Source organism: Lampetra fluviatilis, chromosome 47 (genome assembly GCF_964198595.1).
Source record: "Lampetra fluviatilis chromosome 47, kcLamFluv1.1, whole genome shotgun sequence".
Classification (NCBI taxonomy): domain Eukaryota; kingdom Metazoa; phylum Chordata; class Hyperoartia; order Petromyzontiformes; family Petromyzontidae; genus Lampetra; species Lampetra fluviatilis.
The window spans coordinates 8,405,210-8,425,006 of NC_136321.1; the positions used below are offsets into that span (position 1 = coordinate 8,405,210).

Sequence of the window (19,797 nt, forward strand, 5' to 3'; positions counted from 1 at the left end):
GGAGGATTTGGGTTACGGGGGTTCAAAGCTCCCCCCATTGTTGCTCTGAACAGTCATCAATCACAGTTATAAATCCGCAGGTGTCCCGTGTACATTTATGAAAGGGCATTTTTTTTTCTCAAAAGCTTCTGCCGCGTGTTTGTCAGCGCAAGCGACATTGTACAAATTTGCTGGTAAATGAAATAGTGCGGGCGATGAGCATGTGCGCGCAATGTAAACTTGAGGGCAGTTTGTGGGCTGGTGTCGGAGCGGTGGAGCGGTGGTTAGCGCACTAGACGTGCGAACCCGGCGACCCAGAGTTTTTAATTCCCGGGAATGGCTCGCGTCGGCGGTGCTCGATACCCGAACTTGTGCCCGCTGCTCGCCAAAATCGATCAATAATCGCCGGGCGAGGTACGGTCGAACTAATCTCACGTGGCGCGGGCCTAAGCCTCCAACCAGCCGGGAGTGGATTGACAAAGGGCAGTCGTGTAATGGCGAGGCTTGTGTTGAAAGGCGCTCGTTGTGCCCTTGCCATTGCGGCTGAATACGCTCATTCACGTTGGAGGTTGCAATTTTGTAGTTTTCTGTCCGGCGAAAATTTGATCATTGGGCATGAAACGGTTACGCACTTCACATTTTCGCGAATGCTCCGTTGACAAAAAATTTGAATCGAGCGCAATCCTTGCCGACGTTTTGTTGTTGTCACCACGACCGCATGAATGTGTGTTGTTCAATCGTGAATTATTGATGTTGCCTTCCTGTCTCGGACACATCAATGACTTTGGGTATATCAAAGTGACGCGTGCACTGACGTCCTGTTAACGTTGTCCAGCGAACACGGAAACGTTGCGACGTGAAGCGGTGAACGTGTGTTATAGAACTCTGGAAACGTCACCCCCCCCCCGGTTTTCCTTCATGCCCTCCCCACCCCTCACCGTCCCTCGGCGTGAGTGCGTGTTGACACTGTTCGTGGGTACATGTCCATGTTGACTATACACTCGTTTGCTCGTGTGTCTGTGTGGCTAGCACATGTACACACGCAGAGGTCAACGCTGGGCCGCTGGATAACATCAGTGGCAAGCGGTGTCTGAATCTGCCTTGGATCCTTCGCCAGGCTGGTATTGTGAGTCCGAAGCGAGCGCCTGACGTTGTTTGTACCTGGCAGCACTGGGGAGACAAAGGCGGCCGGGCGCGATGCTCGCCATTCTGCCAGCCATTCCACCCTCAAGTGCACTTACTAGATGCTCGCTATCAGCGCTTGCCTCAAGAGCCTGTTATGGCTATGTCGGGGGATCTTTGATCACGGCTGGTGGCTAATGACGACGATGTCTAAGACATTATCGCGCCGCCGATATCCGTCCACGGCATTCGCAATGTACGATTATTATTCCCAGTGGAGGATGCGTAATGCCGCCGTGTGGGTCCGAAGCGAATCTAATATGATCACTCCCGCTTTGCCCAGCAGCCGCTTTGAGGGGTTGCGGCGTTTGGAATCACCGCGTCAGCGAAAACGTTCAGGCAACCTCCTTCGCCGGTCATTCCAGGCATCGAGGATGGGCAGTGGAAATAAACGTTCTCGCCGTACCCCCACGGGGGCACTGACCGTCTCCTGTGAGACCCTTGGTACAAGTTTATTATTTTGAGAATTTTTTTTTATTTTATCATGCCGCCGCTTGTTTATCCGGGAAAGTCTCGCCGAGGCTCAAGGCTTTCTTTTTTTTACGGATCCCGTAAAGATTTTCACAGCATAGCGGTGATGTTGCTGCTGCTGCACCACGGTGGCTAGGAGATGTTAACTACCTCGCCTGGTATGCTGGAGGTCGTGGGTGCGATCCCGACCCTGACGCCTGCTGTATATTTGAAGTTTGCATGTTCATCCCGTGGTCGCGTGTATATTTCTCCAGGTCCTCCAGTTTCCCCCCTCCACATTTAGAAATATCACGCGTTTACAGTATTTGGCTGCTATAAATGTCCACGTGATAAGCCACTTCGTTGAGCTATCATTTGTGGGCAGGTCGCTTATGAAAAGAGCTATGCAGTACAGTGGGCCTTACCTGGTAAAATAAAAAATAGTTTCGTTTAAAGAGTTTTAGCTTCGTGTGTCATCGCGATTGAGTAATTTGCAGGAAATCTTTTAACATCGGGATGAGGTTTGGCCATGCAGAACAGAGGGAGGACATATAGATTCCACACAGAAAAGGCGCCCGGGTCGGCAATCAAACCCAGGTGCTTTTTGCTGAGGCACGGTGGGGGGAGAGTGGCTTAGCGTGCGGTGTTGGGGGGGGGGGGCGCAATCGCTGTGTGTGTGTGGGGGGGCAGCACTCTTGAGTAAACACGTTAACGTCACAAGCCCTTTCTACGCGAAAGAAAATAAACCGATCCGGTGCAATCCATGGAATAGACCATTCGTCTAAATGGGGAAATTTCAAGCTATTTATTTCTCTAAACGTCGTTAATTACGATCCGCCTCGAGGAGTTTTGGTTCGTTAAAAACGGTTGCAACCAAACCGGTTTATTTATTTCCTGCAGAAAGTGATTTCGTTTTGGTTGAAATATATCAGAGTGTAGTGCGCGCGAGGGGTAGGAGTGTGCGGTGCGATGCCAAATCGATATTTTTCCACTGCCACAAGTAAGCCGTGCCGGGCCATGCCAAGCCAGCCTGGCGCAGCTCAAGAAGCGTTATAGGTTGCTTGTTTTTCCACTGCTAAAAATGTATCTAGTGTGTCTGGGCATCCCCGTTTGGGGCCTCTTTTGAGTGAGGTGGAGGTGAGGATGTTCCATCACATTCGTCGAAAAGTAGGAAAGACCTTGACTCTCCATCACCGTGTAGAGGGGCTGACGGAGGGACCCAAGTTCCAGGTTACGAAGAAGGGTAGGGGTTTCCGCAGCTGAGGCACGCCAAAACCAAAAAAAGCCCGACATATATCGTGCGAAGGAGAATAAGAATATTTCACGAAACCGGAAGTGGGGGGGAGAGGCAGACGCGAATATTTCGCCTTGAGTGGTATTTTTTGTTCGCGCAATTGACAAAAGTCAGAATCTTCTTTTATGTTATCCTGGCAACACTTACATATATTTCCTGGACAGCTATCTCAACAAGCAAGAGGGATGATTCCTGGGAAAATCGGGACGAGTGGCAACTCCCGACGAGCGGGGAAATTGGACAGGGGGGGGGTCCCAATTCGTTTGTTGCACGAGGGTCAATGCCAACCAGGCTGTACCACTGGCCTATAACCCCTCTCTCCACCCCTGCCTTTTGAGTTAATTCCAACAACAAAACACAGATTTAGCAATGCCCACAATTGAAGCAATGTGCGCTCGGACCTCTTGTAAGGTACCGTGTGGTGTCTTTTGGCAACATTACGGCACAATAATCAGCAACGATGTGATGATTAATTTAAGCGGCGGTTGTTTCGGACGAAGGGCCTCGTTTGGGTGTCGTGCGCGGAGAGACCACCCACGTTCTGACCACTCAGCGACTGCCTGCCGCCCGTTTCGCGTTTCGCGGGAACCCCTTCGCAGGGAAAAAAGCGACTCATCGACTAGGACCTGCCCGTCAAACTGCGTAACCGAGCCGAACAATTCACGCCACAACCAGCCGTGACGACGTGTAAGCTCTCGGTCACAGCGGCTGATGGGCATTTTGGACACCGACGAGTCGTGGACAAAGTTTGCCTGGAATTCGGGAGCTTTCTTGCCAGCATTGAAATATAACAATAGGCTTTACCCCTTTCTAGCAATTAAACAGTTGTGTCAAGGTGTTAAAACACCAAACGGCATCCTTACTCAAGGAATCCTGTCTGCATTACCGTGACCACACGTACTTGCGGGGAACAGAAAGCCGTCTCTGGCGTGGACCAATCAGTTTCCAAGACGATGCGTCATCTATCGCCAGAGCATGTTTTTTTGTTTGCATGTTTTTTTGTTTGCATGTTTTTTTGTTTGCATGTTTTTTTGTCTGCATGTTCACCACATGCACGAGTGCTTAATGCAGACAGGATTCCTCGAGTAAGGATTCTGTTTGGTGTTTTAACACCTCGACACCTCCTGTTTAATTGCCAGAAAGGGGTAAAACCTATTGTTATAGCCTTGAATTATTGGAGCCAAGCGGCGGCGGGGGGGGTGTTGGGCACGGCCTCTCTCCTTCCCGCATTGATGTCGTCCCCTCCGTCTACCGCAGTCCGCTTTCTGGTGGTTGAAGGCTGGCAGTGTGTGTAGTAGCAACCCGCACCCGCCCCCCACCCACCCCCTACACTCCTCTCTGTCCTGTCGGCCAGATTCGCCACCCTGTCGTTCATCTGCATCCCCCCTCCCATCCGTTCACCGACGTGCGTCATCTGCACATCCCCCCACAACACTCACCCCACCTACTACGGGATCTCTGACCACGTGTTGTTGTTGTTGTTGTTATGATCTCGTTGCGATTGTACACAGCTGCCAGGTTTGTGGGATCAGGTGAGCAGATGATGAATGCGATGGCACGCGGTGTTTACCTTGGCCTGGTTGGTGCGAAAGGAGTTCAACATCCATACGTCAGCCATGATCAATCCACTGCTAGATGAAGGCCTCCCCAAGCTGCCCGCCGCTGCCGCCACCTCTGTCACGATCCTTCAGATATGATCTCGCTCTGTGCTCAAACATGAAGGTGCAGCCCTGCGATTGCTGGGTGGACAGAGGTGGGACTAGGGGGTGGGGGAGACAGTGGGTGGTGGGAATTGAATAAATGTGCCCACCATTGTTTTGATTCCGGCTCAGAAGATCAAATCGAACCTGGCGACTGCTGGATCGCAATCCCGGTGTGCCGACCGCTACTCCGCGGGCAGCAGCAGTAGCAGCAGCGGCAGTAGCAGCGGCAGCAGCAGCAGTAGTAGCCCCATCTCGCTCTGTGTTATCGGAGTCGGATGAGTTTGCACGCGGGCCCGAAAAGGCTTTTGTCTCAAAAAATAAAAACAAACTCTGGTAATGTCTTTGCGGGTCATTGAAGAAACGGACGTTGCGGCGATCGCTCACCCCGTGCCTCTCTCCCTCCCTCTCTCCTCCGACAGGCCTTACGGACGAAAAGGTAAAGACTTACCTGTCGCTCAACCGGCACGTGCTGGATGAGTACGTGGCGGAAAGCGTCAGCGTGGAGACCCTGGAACGGTGGATCCGCAGGAAAAACAAAAAATGCGAAGGTAAGCGATTTTTTTCGGGGGGCGGGGGGTGGAGGGTGGCGTGGAGGGGGGGGGGGCTGTCGCGCTCGCCACTTTACTTGCTCGCGCGGAGTGCTTTGATTGCGAACGCCTGCAGTGCGCCGCAGAGCGCTTTGTCAGCAGCGCCGTCTGTCTGAGTTGAGGTGCTTGGGGCAGTGTTTGGGGGGCGGTGGGGTGTGGGTGGATCGCGTGAGGATGGGATTATCCCGTGTGTGTGTGAGGTCTTTGTCGTTAGGGTGCACAGTGCTGTGGGCTGATTTGTTTGCCGTGACAAGACCTTGATATGATGGGTTCGATTTCTGGCTGTGCTGCTCAGTGCAAGGTGGTATTTGAGTTTGTGCTTTAAGCCCCCCCCCCCCCCCGCTGTCGATACCATCAAAAAATAAGCGGGACCAATTGTCCGAACAAAAGTATCAGACGTCTGTAGCAAATGTGTGCACGCAAATGAAAATCCCTCAATTTATAGAACGATGCCTCGAGCTTGATTCGGCATTCGATGCGTGCCCTGTACGAGTTTGTGTTAACAGCAGCATGCTGGAGATCAAAGATGGCCAGTCTGTAAAAGTAATAATGGAAATAAAATAAAATAATAAATCACGACGTTTCCGAGGCAACACAAGTCTCCGTCATCAGGTGGGACCGTCACAACCGTCGTGATTTATTATTTTATTTTATTTCCATTATTACTTTTATTACCTTTTAATTTTTTTTTTACCTACGTGAATTTACCGAAAAAACCTAAGAGTATGAATCCTTGCAGTCACGAAAGCTTCAAATCTAGAATGGCCAGTCTGGCCACATCCCCGCTGTGTGTGCTGTGCAAGCCGGCCTAAATAAGTGCTCTCTGACAATGTCGTTTGCCCCATAAAAGTCTAAACGCCTAACTGGGTGGCATTAATAATTTGTCGTGCATGGTACATTGGCGTGCTCGTGATTTTCTTGTCCATTATCTTAGTTTTTTTTGGTCGACGGCTTTGGGGCGGAAGGATGGAAATCCACAGGCCGTTCAGAGGGCGTTAAAGTGCCCTCTGCGCTTTATCGAACGAGTGATTTTAATGGAAAGAAACCAAGCGCGATCGTCAGTGTGACCAATCAATTCGTTTTTATTTTAAATAGCGAATCCGTCGATATTCAAACTTCGCTTTCGTAGTTCGGGGGGGGGGGTGCCTTTTGTCAATGTTACAACAACAGTAAATACCGATAAAATCGAAAGCTTGACTTGAATGACGCAAATCGTCTTTTAAACGACCGCACGACTCAAAACTTTGACCGTCTTCCACAAACTCCAAAAAAACTCGCAGCGGTGCCGTGTTTTTTTCCAGCCACCTTACAATAACTCTTTTCAAACGAAGGCTGTCAGCAGAATTCCGATTGGCGCAAGAGGCTGCGATTTTAACTCTTAGAGCCGTTCCCAGAGCGAGCCTGAGTCACGCCCCAGTCGCTCGCACCCCCCCCCCCCAGGCCGAACTTTAGGGGGGACGCACGGACGCTGCCATTCAACCACTGCCGGCGAAAAAACATGTCCCGCGTCTTCTTTCTCAAACCGGGTGGCGAGGCCCCCAACAAATCCCCCCACCCACCGCAAATAACAACAGACGGGCAAATTTCCCTATCTCTTCTCGCCAAAAAAACAAAACACTGCAAAATGCCGGTTGTTTGCGCCGCTCCGCGCTGTTGTGCGTTGTCGTGCCGCGCGAAGGCGGTTCGTGCGGGCGGCTTAACCGTGATTAAAGCACGGGAGAGGATGAACGGGGTGCATGTGACGGCGGAGGTGAGAGATTAATGATCTTAGACTAGTGCACGTTACGCATGTGGCGTCAGGAGGCCGCTAATCTGGAGGCCCCTCCTTTGAATCATCACCGTCATCGAGTAGCGTTTAGCGTTTCTGCACCTGTTGGCAACGCGAGTTTTGTACACTTCCCATAATGTTTCGCCGCCTTTTCTGCTAATGTAATTTGCTATTTTCCGCCTGGGGCCAAGTCTCTGTCTCCTTTTTCTTCCCGTTTGGCCCGAGGTCCTTCCTGCCGTCTTGCTCACGTCAGTTTCTCACTGCATCAGTTTTCCTGGTGACGTCTCTGCGTTATCCAGCCTTCTTCTTCTTCTCCTCGATAATAAGACTGCCTCGCCCTCGTCCCATCCTCATTCTGACTTTGTTGTGGCCTGCGACTGTTGAGTCGGTCGGGTCTCACGGCAGGCAACGCTGGTGGAATGCACATAAGCGTGCTTTATACGTACGTACTTTGAACTTTCGCACCGTACATAGCCAACCGTGCTAATTGGAGGTGTGGGGGAAGGACAACAAATTAAACACAAAAAGCAGTTCTTCTAGATTTCAAAGTGCATAGCTCCAGGGGCTTCCTAATATTAGAAGCAAGAGCGTTCCAGACGGCCGCAGAAGTGCATCTGAAAGCGCGCGACGCGGCGACCGTCTTTGTTCGACGGTTAGCCAAAAGCCGCTGCTGCTGCTGTGACGGTGGTTTATGCTCCTCGACGAGATCAGCGAGGTGTCGTGCGGTTCATTTGTGGCGGGCACTTTGTGGTTGTGTGGGCTCCATTCGGGTCGCACTTGCGTGCATGTGCATGCGTGCCCTCTGCAGTGTGCAAACCCTTTCTCCGAGGTCGTTTTCTTTCGATGGCTTGCCGGTGACTGAGCCGCCCACGTAGGCAACGGTCTCTCGAGAGCAATGGTGCGGCCTTTCACGTGGGAGTGCTTCACGGAGCGACGCTTATTCATGAAATTGGGCAAATTTTCCAAAGCAGCTCGCTGTTGGAAAAAAAAAGCGTTTTGCCATTCCGCGAGTGCTTTCCTGGAAAAAAACTGAATGGCGAAATGTTTTTATTTATTAATAATGATTTTCATTATTGTTTGCAAAAATGTGATATCTAATCTAGAGCTCGAACGATTGTTCGATTCGGTTGATTAATTGGCGAAAGTTTTGATCGACTACTTTTTTGCGGGGCCCCTTTTACAAACGACGTGGCTGACGGTGCCGATGGCGTCGCTAAGGCCTCGCTCGTCACCTCCCGTCCAGCGGCACAATGTGCGGACAAGAGGAGAGAGGTTTCTGTTCTAATCTTTACCCCAAACAATTTTAATCGCGTTATCCGACCGGTCGACCTTACGAGCGGTAGAGTAATCGATCACTGATATAATCGAGTAGTCCAGTTCTCGTATAAACCAACACCACACGCTTGAGGTGGCTATGAAAAGTCAAATTACACGGCGGTGGGACAGGGCGGGGTGGCGCGGGGGGGGGGGCGCAGAACAAGGTCCGCGGTAAAAAGCCATGAATTCTATACAGTCCTACGTCACTTTAACTTGTGATTCGAACAAAAAACAAATCTACGGTTGGATTTCTTACACGTGTTGACAAATCATCCCCTCCTAAAGACGGCACTCTCGTGTTTTATCGAAAGTGGGGGGGGGGGGGGCGGCGACGGGGGGGGGGGGGCGGGGGGGGGGCATGCACTTCAAGGCCAAGCCGGCTTGGATTTCCTGTCACGGAAAAAAAGAGCAAATTGATTGTGACGCCCTGACGGACAACGCTATCGACTGTTCGCCTTACATTTCCGCCGATGGCCAGCGACGGCGAGAATTCCTGACCCCCACTCGCCGCCACCTGCACTTAGACTTTATAGGTGCTCGCTGACAGGACTTACCCCAACAGTCTGTTAAGGCTATACGGGGGATCTTTGTATTTGTATGGATGGTGGATGTGCCGCTTCGAGAGGAGACGACTTGGCATTTTCACCGAGTGTCAGCCAGTTCTGCAATAGGCTTAGGACGGAAATGTTCCCAGCAGCTTACAGAGCGTTAACATAGCACCTTCATTTGTGGGATGATCTCTGAGCCACACGTTTGGTGTGACTAACAAATTGACTCATTATTATCATTATTGTGTTATTCATAATGTCCACCCTTTTCTCTCACTCACACTCAACAGCAATTCAATCTTGATTTGAAGTTTTCGTGACTGCAGGAATCCATGCTCTTTGGTTCTTTCGGTAAAATCACGTAGGTATAAAATAAAATAAATCACGACTGTTTTAAAACAGTCTGCATCAGCAGCAGGCCATGCTTTCCCACCTGATGACGGACGCTTGTGTTGCGCCCGAAACGTCGTGATTTATTTTATTTTATACCCACGTGACTTTACCGAAAGAACCAAAGAGTATCAACAGCAATTCGTCCGTAAGTGATTTGGCCTTTGATTTTTTTTCTTTCTTTCTTTCTTTCTTTCGCGAAGTCCGTTACAACTTCCACGGACGATCGTGGCACTGCTGTAGGGAGCACCCTCTCGGGATGGACATGTGCCGCCGGGAGCCGTGGGGCTGATCTATTGTGCAGACACGCAGGAGGTGAAGTTAATGGACGGGCTTGCCAAGCTTGTAATGATTTGGCGCACGCTCGTTTTGCAATGTTAATGCTGCTCCCTTAACGCACTGACCGTTTGTGACTTTCGTTCCGCGCAAGAATCGTTCATTCTCGCTGACTGGACTGACTTGCTCAGTGTCCGAGTCAACTTGAAACGTGGCAAAATAATCACGCATGTATCGCCTTCTGTGATTATCAGTGAGGTAATGCCAATAGCTTAATTTGTTACAGCCCTCTGTCAATCCACTGTTGGATGAGGACATCAACCACTCTGTATCGTTCATGTGGGTTGTTTGACCATACTTCACCACGCCGGTAAGTGCGTGTCGGTGAAGTGGGAGGCTCAGGACCTGCTTAGGTATCACTCGCCACCGATGTTAGCCATGGCCAGGAATCAAACTCAGGTCTTTGGGTTCATAGTACCGCGCAATTACCACTGTGGCATTGCACCCCCTACCCGAATAATGCCAACAGGCAACTTACATTTCTTGTTTACTCAGGGGAGCCTGACTGAGTCTCAGTGCTTTCTTACGAGGGTACTGCTGGGGATATTTATTTATCATTCTTTCGTGGTTTTTTTTTTATCATTTGGGAGCAAAAGCAAAAAGTGCCCGGAGAAAACCCACGCTTACGAGGGAGCGACAGTCACGCACATCTTCAGAGAAAGGGTATTCCAGAAGCCTGCTCGAAAAACTGTGTAGCCAGCTTAACACGTAGGCTTTCGCGACCAATATTATTCATAATCAACGTTTTTGGGTTTAGATCGCGTTATTTATAAATGTGTCGTAACCCTCCACCACCCGACACGGCCAATCAGTAAAAAAGTGTCACGTTGACAAAAGACAAATAGTTCACTGCTTTAGCCCACCGGTGTGTTGAAGCGTGAAACCACAACATTTACAATTTTTGAGTACGACGTTTCGCTGGTAATTGCATCCAGCATCATCGGGCAATTCGCCAGAATGTCTTTTGTTTTAATGCCTGCGCTCGGCTTTTGTTTTATGTTATTTCCAGCCCCCCTCCCCCCGCACCCTCAGTGTTATCCCGATTGTGCTATCGGTGTCACGCATGAGACAAAGTCTCCATTCTGACCTCGAGAGAGCAGCGCGACCCTTCGCTTCAATTGACCTTTAAGTGACCTCTGGTTTACGCAATATCGGGCAGCAATGTCCTACCCGCACCGCCACCGGGAGTAATGTTCGTCACGTGACGAAACGAACTGATATTGTCATTCTCTGAGCTGGAATTCGGGCGGATTATTGAACGTAACATCGTGTCGAAATTTGCACAGCCATTGGTGACTGGGCCGAGCCCATCTAACTCGCTTCACTTGAGAAGCCAATTTAATCACAGGCAGCCTTTCCAGAGTTCAGCATGCGCCAGTTGAGCGCTCTGACCTCCAAGCCACCCGGCCTCGTCTGGGCTGTGCTTGTGTTTGGCAGCAGTCACAGCTCAGCTCCTCGGTCTGCACGGAATAAATCTCTCTTTAGGCTGAGTCGACCCAACAGGAGGAGAGTTTGCGCGGTCGGCAGTTAAACTGAACTAAACTAAATTTCGATTTAAAGTTTTCGTGACTGCAGGGATTCATCTTCTTGGTTCGGTAAAATCACGTAGAAGGGAAATAATAAAATAATAAAAATTAAACATAATAAAATAATTTTCACGACATTTTGGCCACAACGCAAGCAGCCGTCATCAGGTGAAGAACAGGTCTGTCATTCAAACGCTGTCTTTCCGACAGACCTGTTCTTCACCTGAGGATGGCTGCTTGCGTTGTGGCCGAAACGTCGTGAGAATTATTTTATTATGTTTTATTTTTATTATTTCCCTTCTACGTGACTTTACCAAAAGAACCAAGAAGATGAACTAAACTATTTTTTTTATTTTAGCAGGTAAGGCCCACTGTGCTTTATTGCAAATTTTTCAGAAGCGACCATGGCCACAAATGATAGCTCAACAAAGTGGCTTATCGACTGGAAATGTATGGCAGACACATTCTCTAAACGCGTGTCGTTTCTAAATGTGGAGTGAAAAACCGGAGGGTCCGGAGAAAAATCCACGGGGCCACGGGGAGAACATGCAAATTCCAAATATACAGCAGCAAGTGTCAGGGTCGGGATCGAACCCACGACCTCCCGCATACCAGACGAGGTTGTTAACATCTCCTAGCCACCGTGGTGGTCGCCCGTTACGAGAGTGAGGCCGGGCGTGAGCCCGCACTTGGCGATTGGACGCACAGTGGAAGGGGACCAGGGGCAGTGGAAGATAGACAACCTGGTGGCTATATGCAGAGGTAAAATTAAAATGATTGAGTCTGAGTGAGACTGGCTAGAGAAAGGGGGCGGTGGGGGTGGACCACATCTTCAATGAATGTTTTCGGTTCCTTTTTTACTAATGGTATTATGGAAGGGACAAATGTTGTTGGTGATGGTGGTCGCAGTGGATTTGTACCCCCCAAACGCACAGCTGTCCCAAGGAGGCTCGCTTGATGGACTGGCTTGCCCAGGCTGCTAAACCCTGGTACATTTTTCGCAATTGCCCTCACCTGTGGCAGGTAACCCGAGAGCCTGGGCACAGAAGCGCATGACGTGGCGCAAATAGAGAGATTACCAACAGTGCGTTTCAAACCAAAACAAGCCATTGCGGTTTACTTACCGATGTATATCTAGGAGTGGGGTCGTTCGTTTTAATTTTTAAATATGGCTTACTCCCCATAGACACGCTCGGTTTGCTCGCATTGTCGGCTCGGGTTGGGGTTGGGGGGGGGCGCGGTTCGGATTGCCGCGTTCACGCGGCTCTTCTGGGCATGCTCAGGAAATTGGAAGGGGCTCTTCTCACCGCGCCAGGGCACGCGCACGCCACCTGGACAGGCCAGCGTACACACGCGTCGTCGTGGATGGGATGGCGGAGCTTAATTGTGATCTACGGAACAATAGGGGGGAGGGGAGGTAAATGAAAGAGGTATTTGCACAATTTTGACGGACGCTTACGACCGCATTTAAAAAATAGCTTTTTTGAATTAATAAAAAAACGTCTTTCTAAGCACGTCACCCGCTCGCTGCCTTAATTATCAGCCGGTGAGCGTGGGATATACCAAATAACTTTCTAATATATTTTAAAATTGTTGGGTGGACAGATAGCTGACTGTAGAGGCAATAAAAGCTGTGCATATGGGTAGGCAATTAGCACGGTTGATTTCGTACGGTGCGAAAACAGTTCTAGGTACGCACATGGCATGGCTACACGGGTGTGCGATGCTGCGGAGAGATGAGAAAGATCGCTCAGAGAAGGAGATACACGGACGGCACAGGTGTGTGTATGTGTAATGGGATACGATGTCTACACTCTTCCACCTGTACTGAGACTTGATAGGTGCTCGCTAAAAGCACTTGCCCCAACCCTCTGTTAAGGCTATACAGGGGACATTTGTCTCTGTATGGATAGTGGATGTTCCGGTTGGAGAAGTGACGAGATTTTCAGCGAGTGTCAGCCCAGAGCCATACGTTTGGTGTGGGTAACAAATCCACTTATAATTATTGTGTGTTCATAACGGCCACGCTTTTATCTCACTCAACAGCAATTAGTCCAGAAGTGTTTGGCCTTTGACAGGACCGTATGTCCGAGTGGGAGGTCGACAGGGATTGTATGCCTCAGTCGGGCAACCAGGAGGGTGGAAATAGGATGTCATGTGGACTCGGTGTCGATGTAAATCGGGAAGACGAGGAGGAGGTTGGAGGAGGAGGATCGGATAAACAACTTGGAGCTTCATAATAGGATGTGACCTGGGGGCATGGAGGGGAGGGGGGGCGTTGTAGATGTAACGAGGAAGACGAGAAGGTTGTGATGATGGAGGAGGGCCATGCCACCGAGAGCTTCATTGGACTATGAGACATCTCCTTTACCAGTGGCAAAATATAGTAGTAGGTTTTTACCCTTTCAACTGGTACAAAAACTGACACCTTTTTACAAGGCATCATGTTTGCAATAACCACAACACAAGCAGTCAAAATGCAAACAAAAAGAAACAGCATATCATTATCATCATCAGAGTTGTTTCTTTTTGTTTGCATTTTGACTGCTTGTGTTGTGGTTATTGCAAACATGATGTCTTGTATAAAGGTGTCACAGTTTTTGTACCAGTTGAAAGGGTAAAAACCTACTACTATAACTTAATTGGAGTTGCACTCGAAGGTGGGCGACCAAGGGGGACGACCCCGAGCCGGACGTCCGCGACGTCGACGGCTTTGAGAGTTTTGTGCCCAACATGCTGGCGGTGTCCAGCAGGACGGAGTTAGCGATGGGTCAAGGTCAATGACGGGTGGCACCGTTGCCATTGGCCACGGTGACCTGTTGACCTTGAACATGGTGGTTTTCATGCCCCGACGAGACAAGTCGGTAAGATCGGGGCCGCAGCCGCAACTGTGGAGGTTGGCGGTGTCCTTGATCGCGGGCGGTTCTCATTGGTTCTTGGTGTGATGACAGGGAGGATCCGCTACTTTCCCCCCCCCCCTACTCCCCCCACTTTGTGACGGATAAGCGGAGTTCTACTCCACTGTGTTTATAATCAATCTACGCAACAACTGGCTAGGGTTGAATGAGTGCTTAGACGACAGCCCGTGCGCTACTGTGCACTGTATTTTAATGGTTCCGTGTCATCGGCAACAGTCAGCAATTATGCCGCCATGGCGGAGATGTTACAAAAATTGTGGTCTCAAGTTTTTTGTTGTTGTCAACACAAGCGGTCCTGATGACGAACGCTGGCGTTGCGATTGAAACATCGTAGTTTTTGTTATTTTCCTTGAACCTATCTATGTGACTTTACCGAAAGCCCCAAAGAATATGAATTCCTGCAGTCACGAAAGCTTTAAGTCAAGGTTGTCCAAAATGTTGTGGGTGTCTCTTCAGCGAATCTAAACGTCACGGGGGGGGGGGGTGGCAGGGGGGGGGGGTGTCTGAACGCCCCACAACACTCACGGCAGCTGTGTGAGTTGTTGTGGCCAACCTCGTCGATCGAAAGATGGTCGCTCTTCCCACAAGCCACCTGACGACGATGCTGATCATCATTGCTGTATTCCTGCTGATAGACGGGGGCAGGGCACGTTGCACGGTCGAAAACCAGTCCCTGCTCTCGGCTGCCCCCCTTTATCCCGAGGTGGGCCACTTCTCGCGAAAGTGAATCAGGCGGAATTCTGTTCCGCATCATGACCCTGTGTGCACGCCTGGGCGTGTGGCGGAGGAGGAGCAAGGGATTAAGCAAGTAAATAAATGAACGGTGTGCTGGGGCCTTCTGACGAATGTGTTTGTAGCCTGGTGGGGTTGTAGGGGGTGGTGTGTGTGGGGGGAACCCTGCCTCAGGTGTCATGTCTGGAGAGAGGGGTGGCATTGCCATGGCGATGTCCCTGCGTCTTCATCCCTCACCCGGCCTCGTGACCTCGTGACCTCGTGACCTCGTGACCTCGTGACCTCGTGAGCTGAGCAAGACGCTTTCCGCGCCGTGCCAGCGGAGGGTCGAGCGGTGCGGACGGTTGCCGCATCTGCGCGCTTTCAGATGCGCTTCTGCGGCCGTCTGGAACGCTCTTCCTTCACCGATTGGGAAGCCACTGCAGCTATGCACCTTTAAATATTCTAGATTTGGAAAGTAATTTCTTTAGAATTGCTTTAGTTTGTTTATAATAACAATTCACATTTATTTCTAAGGTGCCTTGCACTAATGTCTCAAGGAGTTGTCCCTTCCTCCGCATTCTCCGATTTGCACGGTTGACCGTCTCATCACTTTCTCACATCACCGTCACGCTCATCACTTCATCTCTCATCACTCTCTCTCTCTCATCACTTTTTCTCTCTCATCACTCCTGCTCTCTCTCTCCGTCGATGCGGTCGCGTAGAGTTCCAGACGCGGTTCGCGGACAGCGAGTGTCGTGAATAACGAGGGAGTACTGTAACGCGAACGCAATTGCTGACTCGCCACGCCACGGATCGCCACGGAAGGACGTCGAGTTTGAGCCCACCGTCGAAATGGGAAATGAACCAATAGCCTCAGGTCAGGGATTGAACCTAAACCCATGGGGTAAACTGCGTGGCCATGGCCACGGCGCATCCCTTCCCAAGGTCCCTGAAGTGGGATTTATAACCGCTCGACGCGCCGGCCGCTGCGGGCGTCACGTTGTGGAGCACGCACTGATGTACAGTGGCGCCGTTCTTGCGTGTCGCGCGCAATTGTCGGGAAGGAAACCTGTCCACGCGCGCGTGTGTGTGTGTGAACGCATCACGTGACGGCCTTAATGTGCACGTAGCCTGGCACACGAAGCGCTTTGGTTTGACCGCTCCATCGCTTCGTAGAGGACGGCGGTTGCTGCTGCTGTTGCTGTTGTTGTGTACGTGCCGGTGAATTGACGTGGGCGTTTGTGTTTTCGTATATGTTTGAGTGTTTTGTGTGCGCGAGCGAGGAGTGGTGGCGCAACGATTATTTGCCCGACGCGATTGAACCCGGCGAAAGCCCCGAGTTCAATTCCCGCTCGCAGCGACGAAATATTTTAAACGGACCGAGGCATCCCCTCGGTCGACTCAGCCTTAAATGAGAACATCGGCAATGGGGGGATAAAGGTGTCCTTGTGTGCTTGCGAGCGGCACTTTCCCCAAAAGTCTGCACCTCTGATTAGCATTGTTGGCTACGTATGGTGCGAAAGAAGTTCAACATACATACATACAGCCTGTTAAAGGCTATACGGGGGGATCTGTGTCTTTTTATGTGTGTGCGAGAGTGTGGGTGTGTGTGTGCATGCGAGTGTGTGTGTGTGCATGCGAGTGTTTGTGTGTGTGTGCATGCGAGTGTGTGGGTAGCGGTAGCGCAACGGTGAGCGCGTTGCCCTACGAACCCGCAACGTACATTAGGCGATTATCTAAACCGGGTTCTGGGCCTCCCCTAGGTCGACTCTGCCTCAAATGAGTACCTGGTGCGGTGTGTAAACATCGCCACTGGGGGAGACAAAGGCGGCCGGGCGTGGTGCTGGCCACCCACCTCTTCGTGCGCCGTGCCGGCCTTCGTAGATGCCACTCGCTAACAGCACGTGCCCCCGGCAGCCTCTTAAGGCTGCCGGGGCGGTGGGGGATCTTTGCAATGTTTGTGAGATGAGACGAGACGCAGTGGCTAGCATATTAGCCGCGACCATCTTGGTGACCTGGGTTCACGTCCCTGCCATGGGTAACGTCAACAGCAAAGTGTTCTCGAAACCTTCCCTGGTGCCTCAGCAATGCGCGGTGCGGTATGTAAACAAGATCCGCGTCGGGGAGGGAAAGGTGGCTGGATGTGATGGTGCCTACACTGCCCCACCTGTACTCTGTCAGACTTAACGGGTGCTCGCTAACAGCACGTGCCCCAACAAACAGTTTCCTATGCTAAAAAATGGGAATCTTAATGCATGTCGCTGTGTGTCTATGGTCCCTTCATGTGTGTGTGTGTCCGTGCGTGTGGGGAGCGGTGGTGCAGCGGTTAGCGCGTTGCGCTATGAACCCAGCGACCCGGGTTCGATTCCCGCTCACGGAGCAACACCGGTGACGATTATCTGAACCGGTCCTGGGCCTCCCCTAGGTCGACTCAGCCTGAAATTAGTGCCTGGTGTGGTGTGTAAACATCGCCACTGGGGAGACAAAGGCGGTCGGGCGTGGTGCTGGCCACCCACCCCCTCGTGTGCTGTGCCGGCCTTGATAGGTGCTTGTCCCAGAACTATGTTGAAGATATACGGGTGAATCTTTGTCTTTGTGTGCAGTGCCTGTGTCCAAGGATGCGTGTGCGCGCGGGTGTCTACGCAAATGCATTTGTGTGTGTGTATATGCATCGTGCGTACGATGTGTGTGTACGCTCTGGGCTTCTGTCAATATCTGCAAGTAACCGTTTGTTTTGTTGTCTTTTTGTTGTCGTTCTGTTTCACCGCACTTACACTTGCACGCAACACGCAAACACGCACACGCCGCCGCGCACTCGCACGCACTCACACGGACACGCGCACGCACACACGCACACATACACGCCGTGGGTGTGAACAGACAATGCGAGCGTTCGTGAGGTCACACGGGTGAGTACGTCGCCCCCTAACTCATTACCACGTCAGCATGCGGCCTCGAAGGTGCTTTACGTGATATCACCCACGTACACGATTCTCTCTCTCTCTGCCCCCCCCCCCTGCCCCCCCCCATCGCTCTCTGTCCCCTCGTGCTGTTCACTCGCCCCTTTGTTCCCGCCGTCCTCTTCATTCTCTGTCCCCTGGGGGAGCGGTGACGTGGGCCCAGCCGTCGCCCCGTTCCGCGGCCGCCGCCGTTGCAGGGGGTCGCCGGTTCGAATCGAGCGGCCACCCCTGGATCAATGCTGCGGGCGCGGTGATAATCAGCGGACGTCCGTGGCCCATTGTGCGCTGGCGCGTGTCGCGGTCGAAATTTTGCTCAAATTCGAAAGTTGCCCACAAATGGTCTCAACCGGGACTGTGCACGGCCACCGTCACCCCCCAAATTGTCAGACTTTTTCACTCTTGAGTTCCTCACCTGCGGGTGAACGAGATAAACGTGCAACTTGGAAGTGAACGTCTGGCCCCCCACGTCACCCCTCCTTTGCCTCTTCTTCCTGTGCTCTTCTTACGTATTCCGATTATTGCCAGGGGAGTGCGCACACACACGGGGCGAAGAAGCGCCGCAAAAATCCCGTCCGGCATTCCCAGCAGAAACATTAGCCACGGGAATATCGGGACGCTGAGTCCTGGTCGAGGTGGCAACTGACCCTGGGAAATCCGTAAGTCTTCCCGAGAATATTGAAAGCTCCCGGTGTTTGTCAGCAACGTGATAAAACACTACTCGAGGCAATGCATCGCACATGCAGTTCCTCGCCCTCTTCAGGCATTGTAAAGATATTTGTTCTTTTTTTTCGATTTAAAGTTTTCGTGACTGCAGGGATTCATCTTCTTGGTTCTTTCGGTAAAGTCACGTAGAAGGGAAGTAATAAAATAATAAAAATAAAACATTATAAAATAATTCTCACGACGTTTCGGCCACAACGCAAGCAGCCGTCCTCAGGTGAAGAATGAAACACCACCAAGCTTGGAGCGCATATTTAAGCTTGGTGGTGTTTCATTCTTCACCTGAGGACCGCTGCGTGCGTTGTGGCCGAAACGTCGTGAGAATTATTTTATTATGTTTTATTTTTATCATTTGATTACTTCCCTTCTACGTGACTTTACCGAAAGAACCAAGAAGATATTTGTTCTTGCCACGATACGTCCCGGTTTTTTTTGTCGTCGGGCCTCAACAGGTGGCAACGCTCGCCACACGTCGCGTTGGGGGAGGATTTCAAGGTGACGACAAAAAGGGGCCCGCTTGCGCGATGTCCCCGAGCGTACCGTGCCGGGGAGCGTGCCGTTTATCAGCACGGTTTACCGAGCGCTTCACTCCACGCGCCTCTCTCAATTAATTTGACTTAGCTCTCATTCATGGTATCTGCTAAATGAAGCGCAAAACCTAATTTGTACGTTACGGGGACGCGGGGGTGGGGGGGAGGGGGGTTCGTCATGCCAATAATTATTTGTGACCGACTTGAGATCATGAAACTCACCGCACTTTTACGAATCTGGTTTTAATCATATGGGCGGGTTGCCTGGATTCGAACCTAGGAGCCCAATGGTGCTGGCTCAATGTCTCTTGACACACACGGTTATTGTGGGCCACGTGGCCACGTGTTCACCTCGGTCTAATTGACACTTAATCATACGTCATTTAGCACAACCCCGCCGCGTAGGTTTTCGTGGTTGCGCTGTTGTTGCGTTCCTGTTTTTGGTTTTGTACCGTGCGCTCGGCATGGTGTCCGACGTTTCGCTCCGTGCGCTGGGAGCCCCTTTGGCGACTGAAGAGTTCAGCTGTGAAAATCGCAGTTCCTGAAAAAGAATATCTCCCGGCCCGTGGAGCGGAACGTCGGACGCCGTGCCGAATCACGCGCGGTACAACGTGAAAACACGTGGGAGGAGCGTCGCAACGCGGTGTTTGCAAAACAACAGAGGGAGAGAAAGAGAGGCAATGGGACGACTGACAGCAACAAGTCAAAGAACTTCACTGTCTGCATCCAGTGTTCTCCACATAATGCATCGGCAGCTGGCACATTAGCCGCAGCAGCTGCAGCTGTATCACAGCCGGCGTGCGGACAGCTGATCGCGGATCTCTTGAAGGGCACGTGCGTCACAGTTGGGATACCTTTACAGCGCGTTGAGTTTA

The 19,797-nt window shown here is 51.3% G+C and overlaps 1 protein-coding gene across 3 annotated transcripts in view; it reads left to right on the top strand.

Annotated features, from left to right (window-relative positions):
• Positions 1–19,797, top strand: part of PDE10A (phosphodiesterase 10A) — an 83,762-nt gene that overhangs the window by 22,399 nt on the left and 41,566 nt on the right. For 2 of the 3 annotated variants that reach the window (XM_078877364.1, XM_078877365.1), the window contains exons 2-3: positions 5,028–5,156; positions 17,593–17,621. In XM_078877364.1, coding sequence (XP_078733490.1) covers positions 5,028–5,156; positions 17,593–17,621 — 158 coding nt within the window. Of the gene's footprint in view, positions 1–5,027; positions 5,157–17,592; positions 17,673–19,797 lie in introns of all 3 variants that reach the window. The other variant, XM_078877362.1, reaches the window with a different exon arrangement.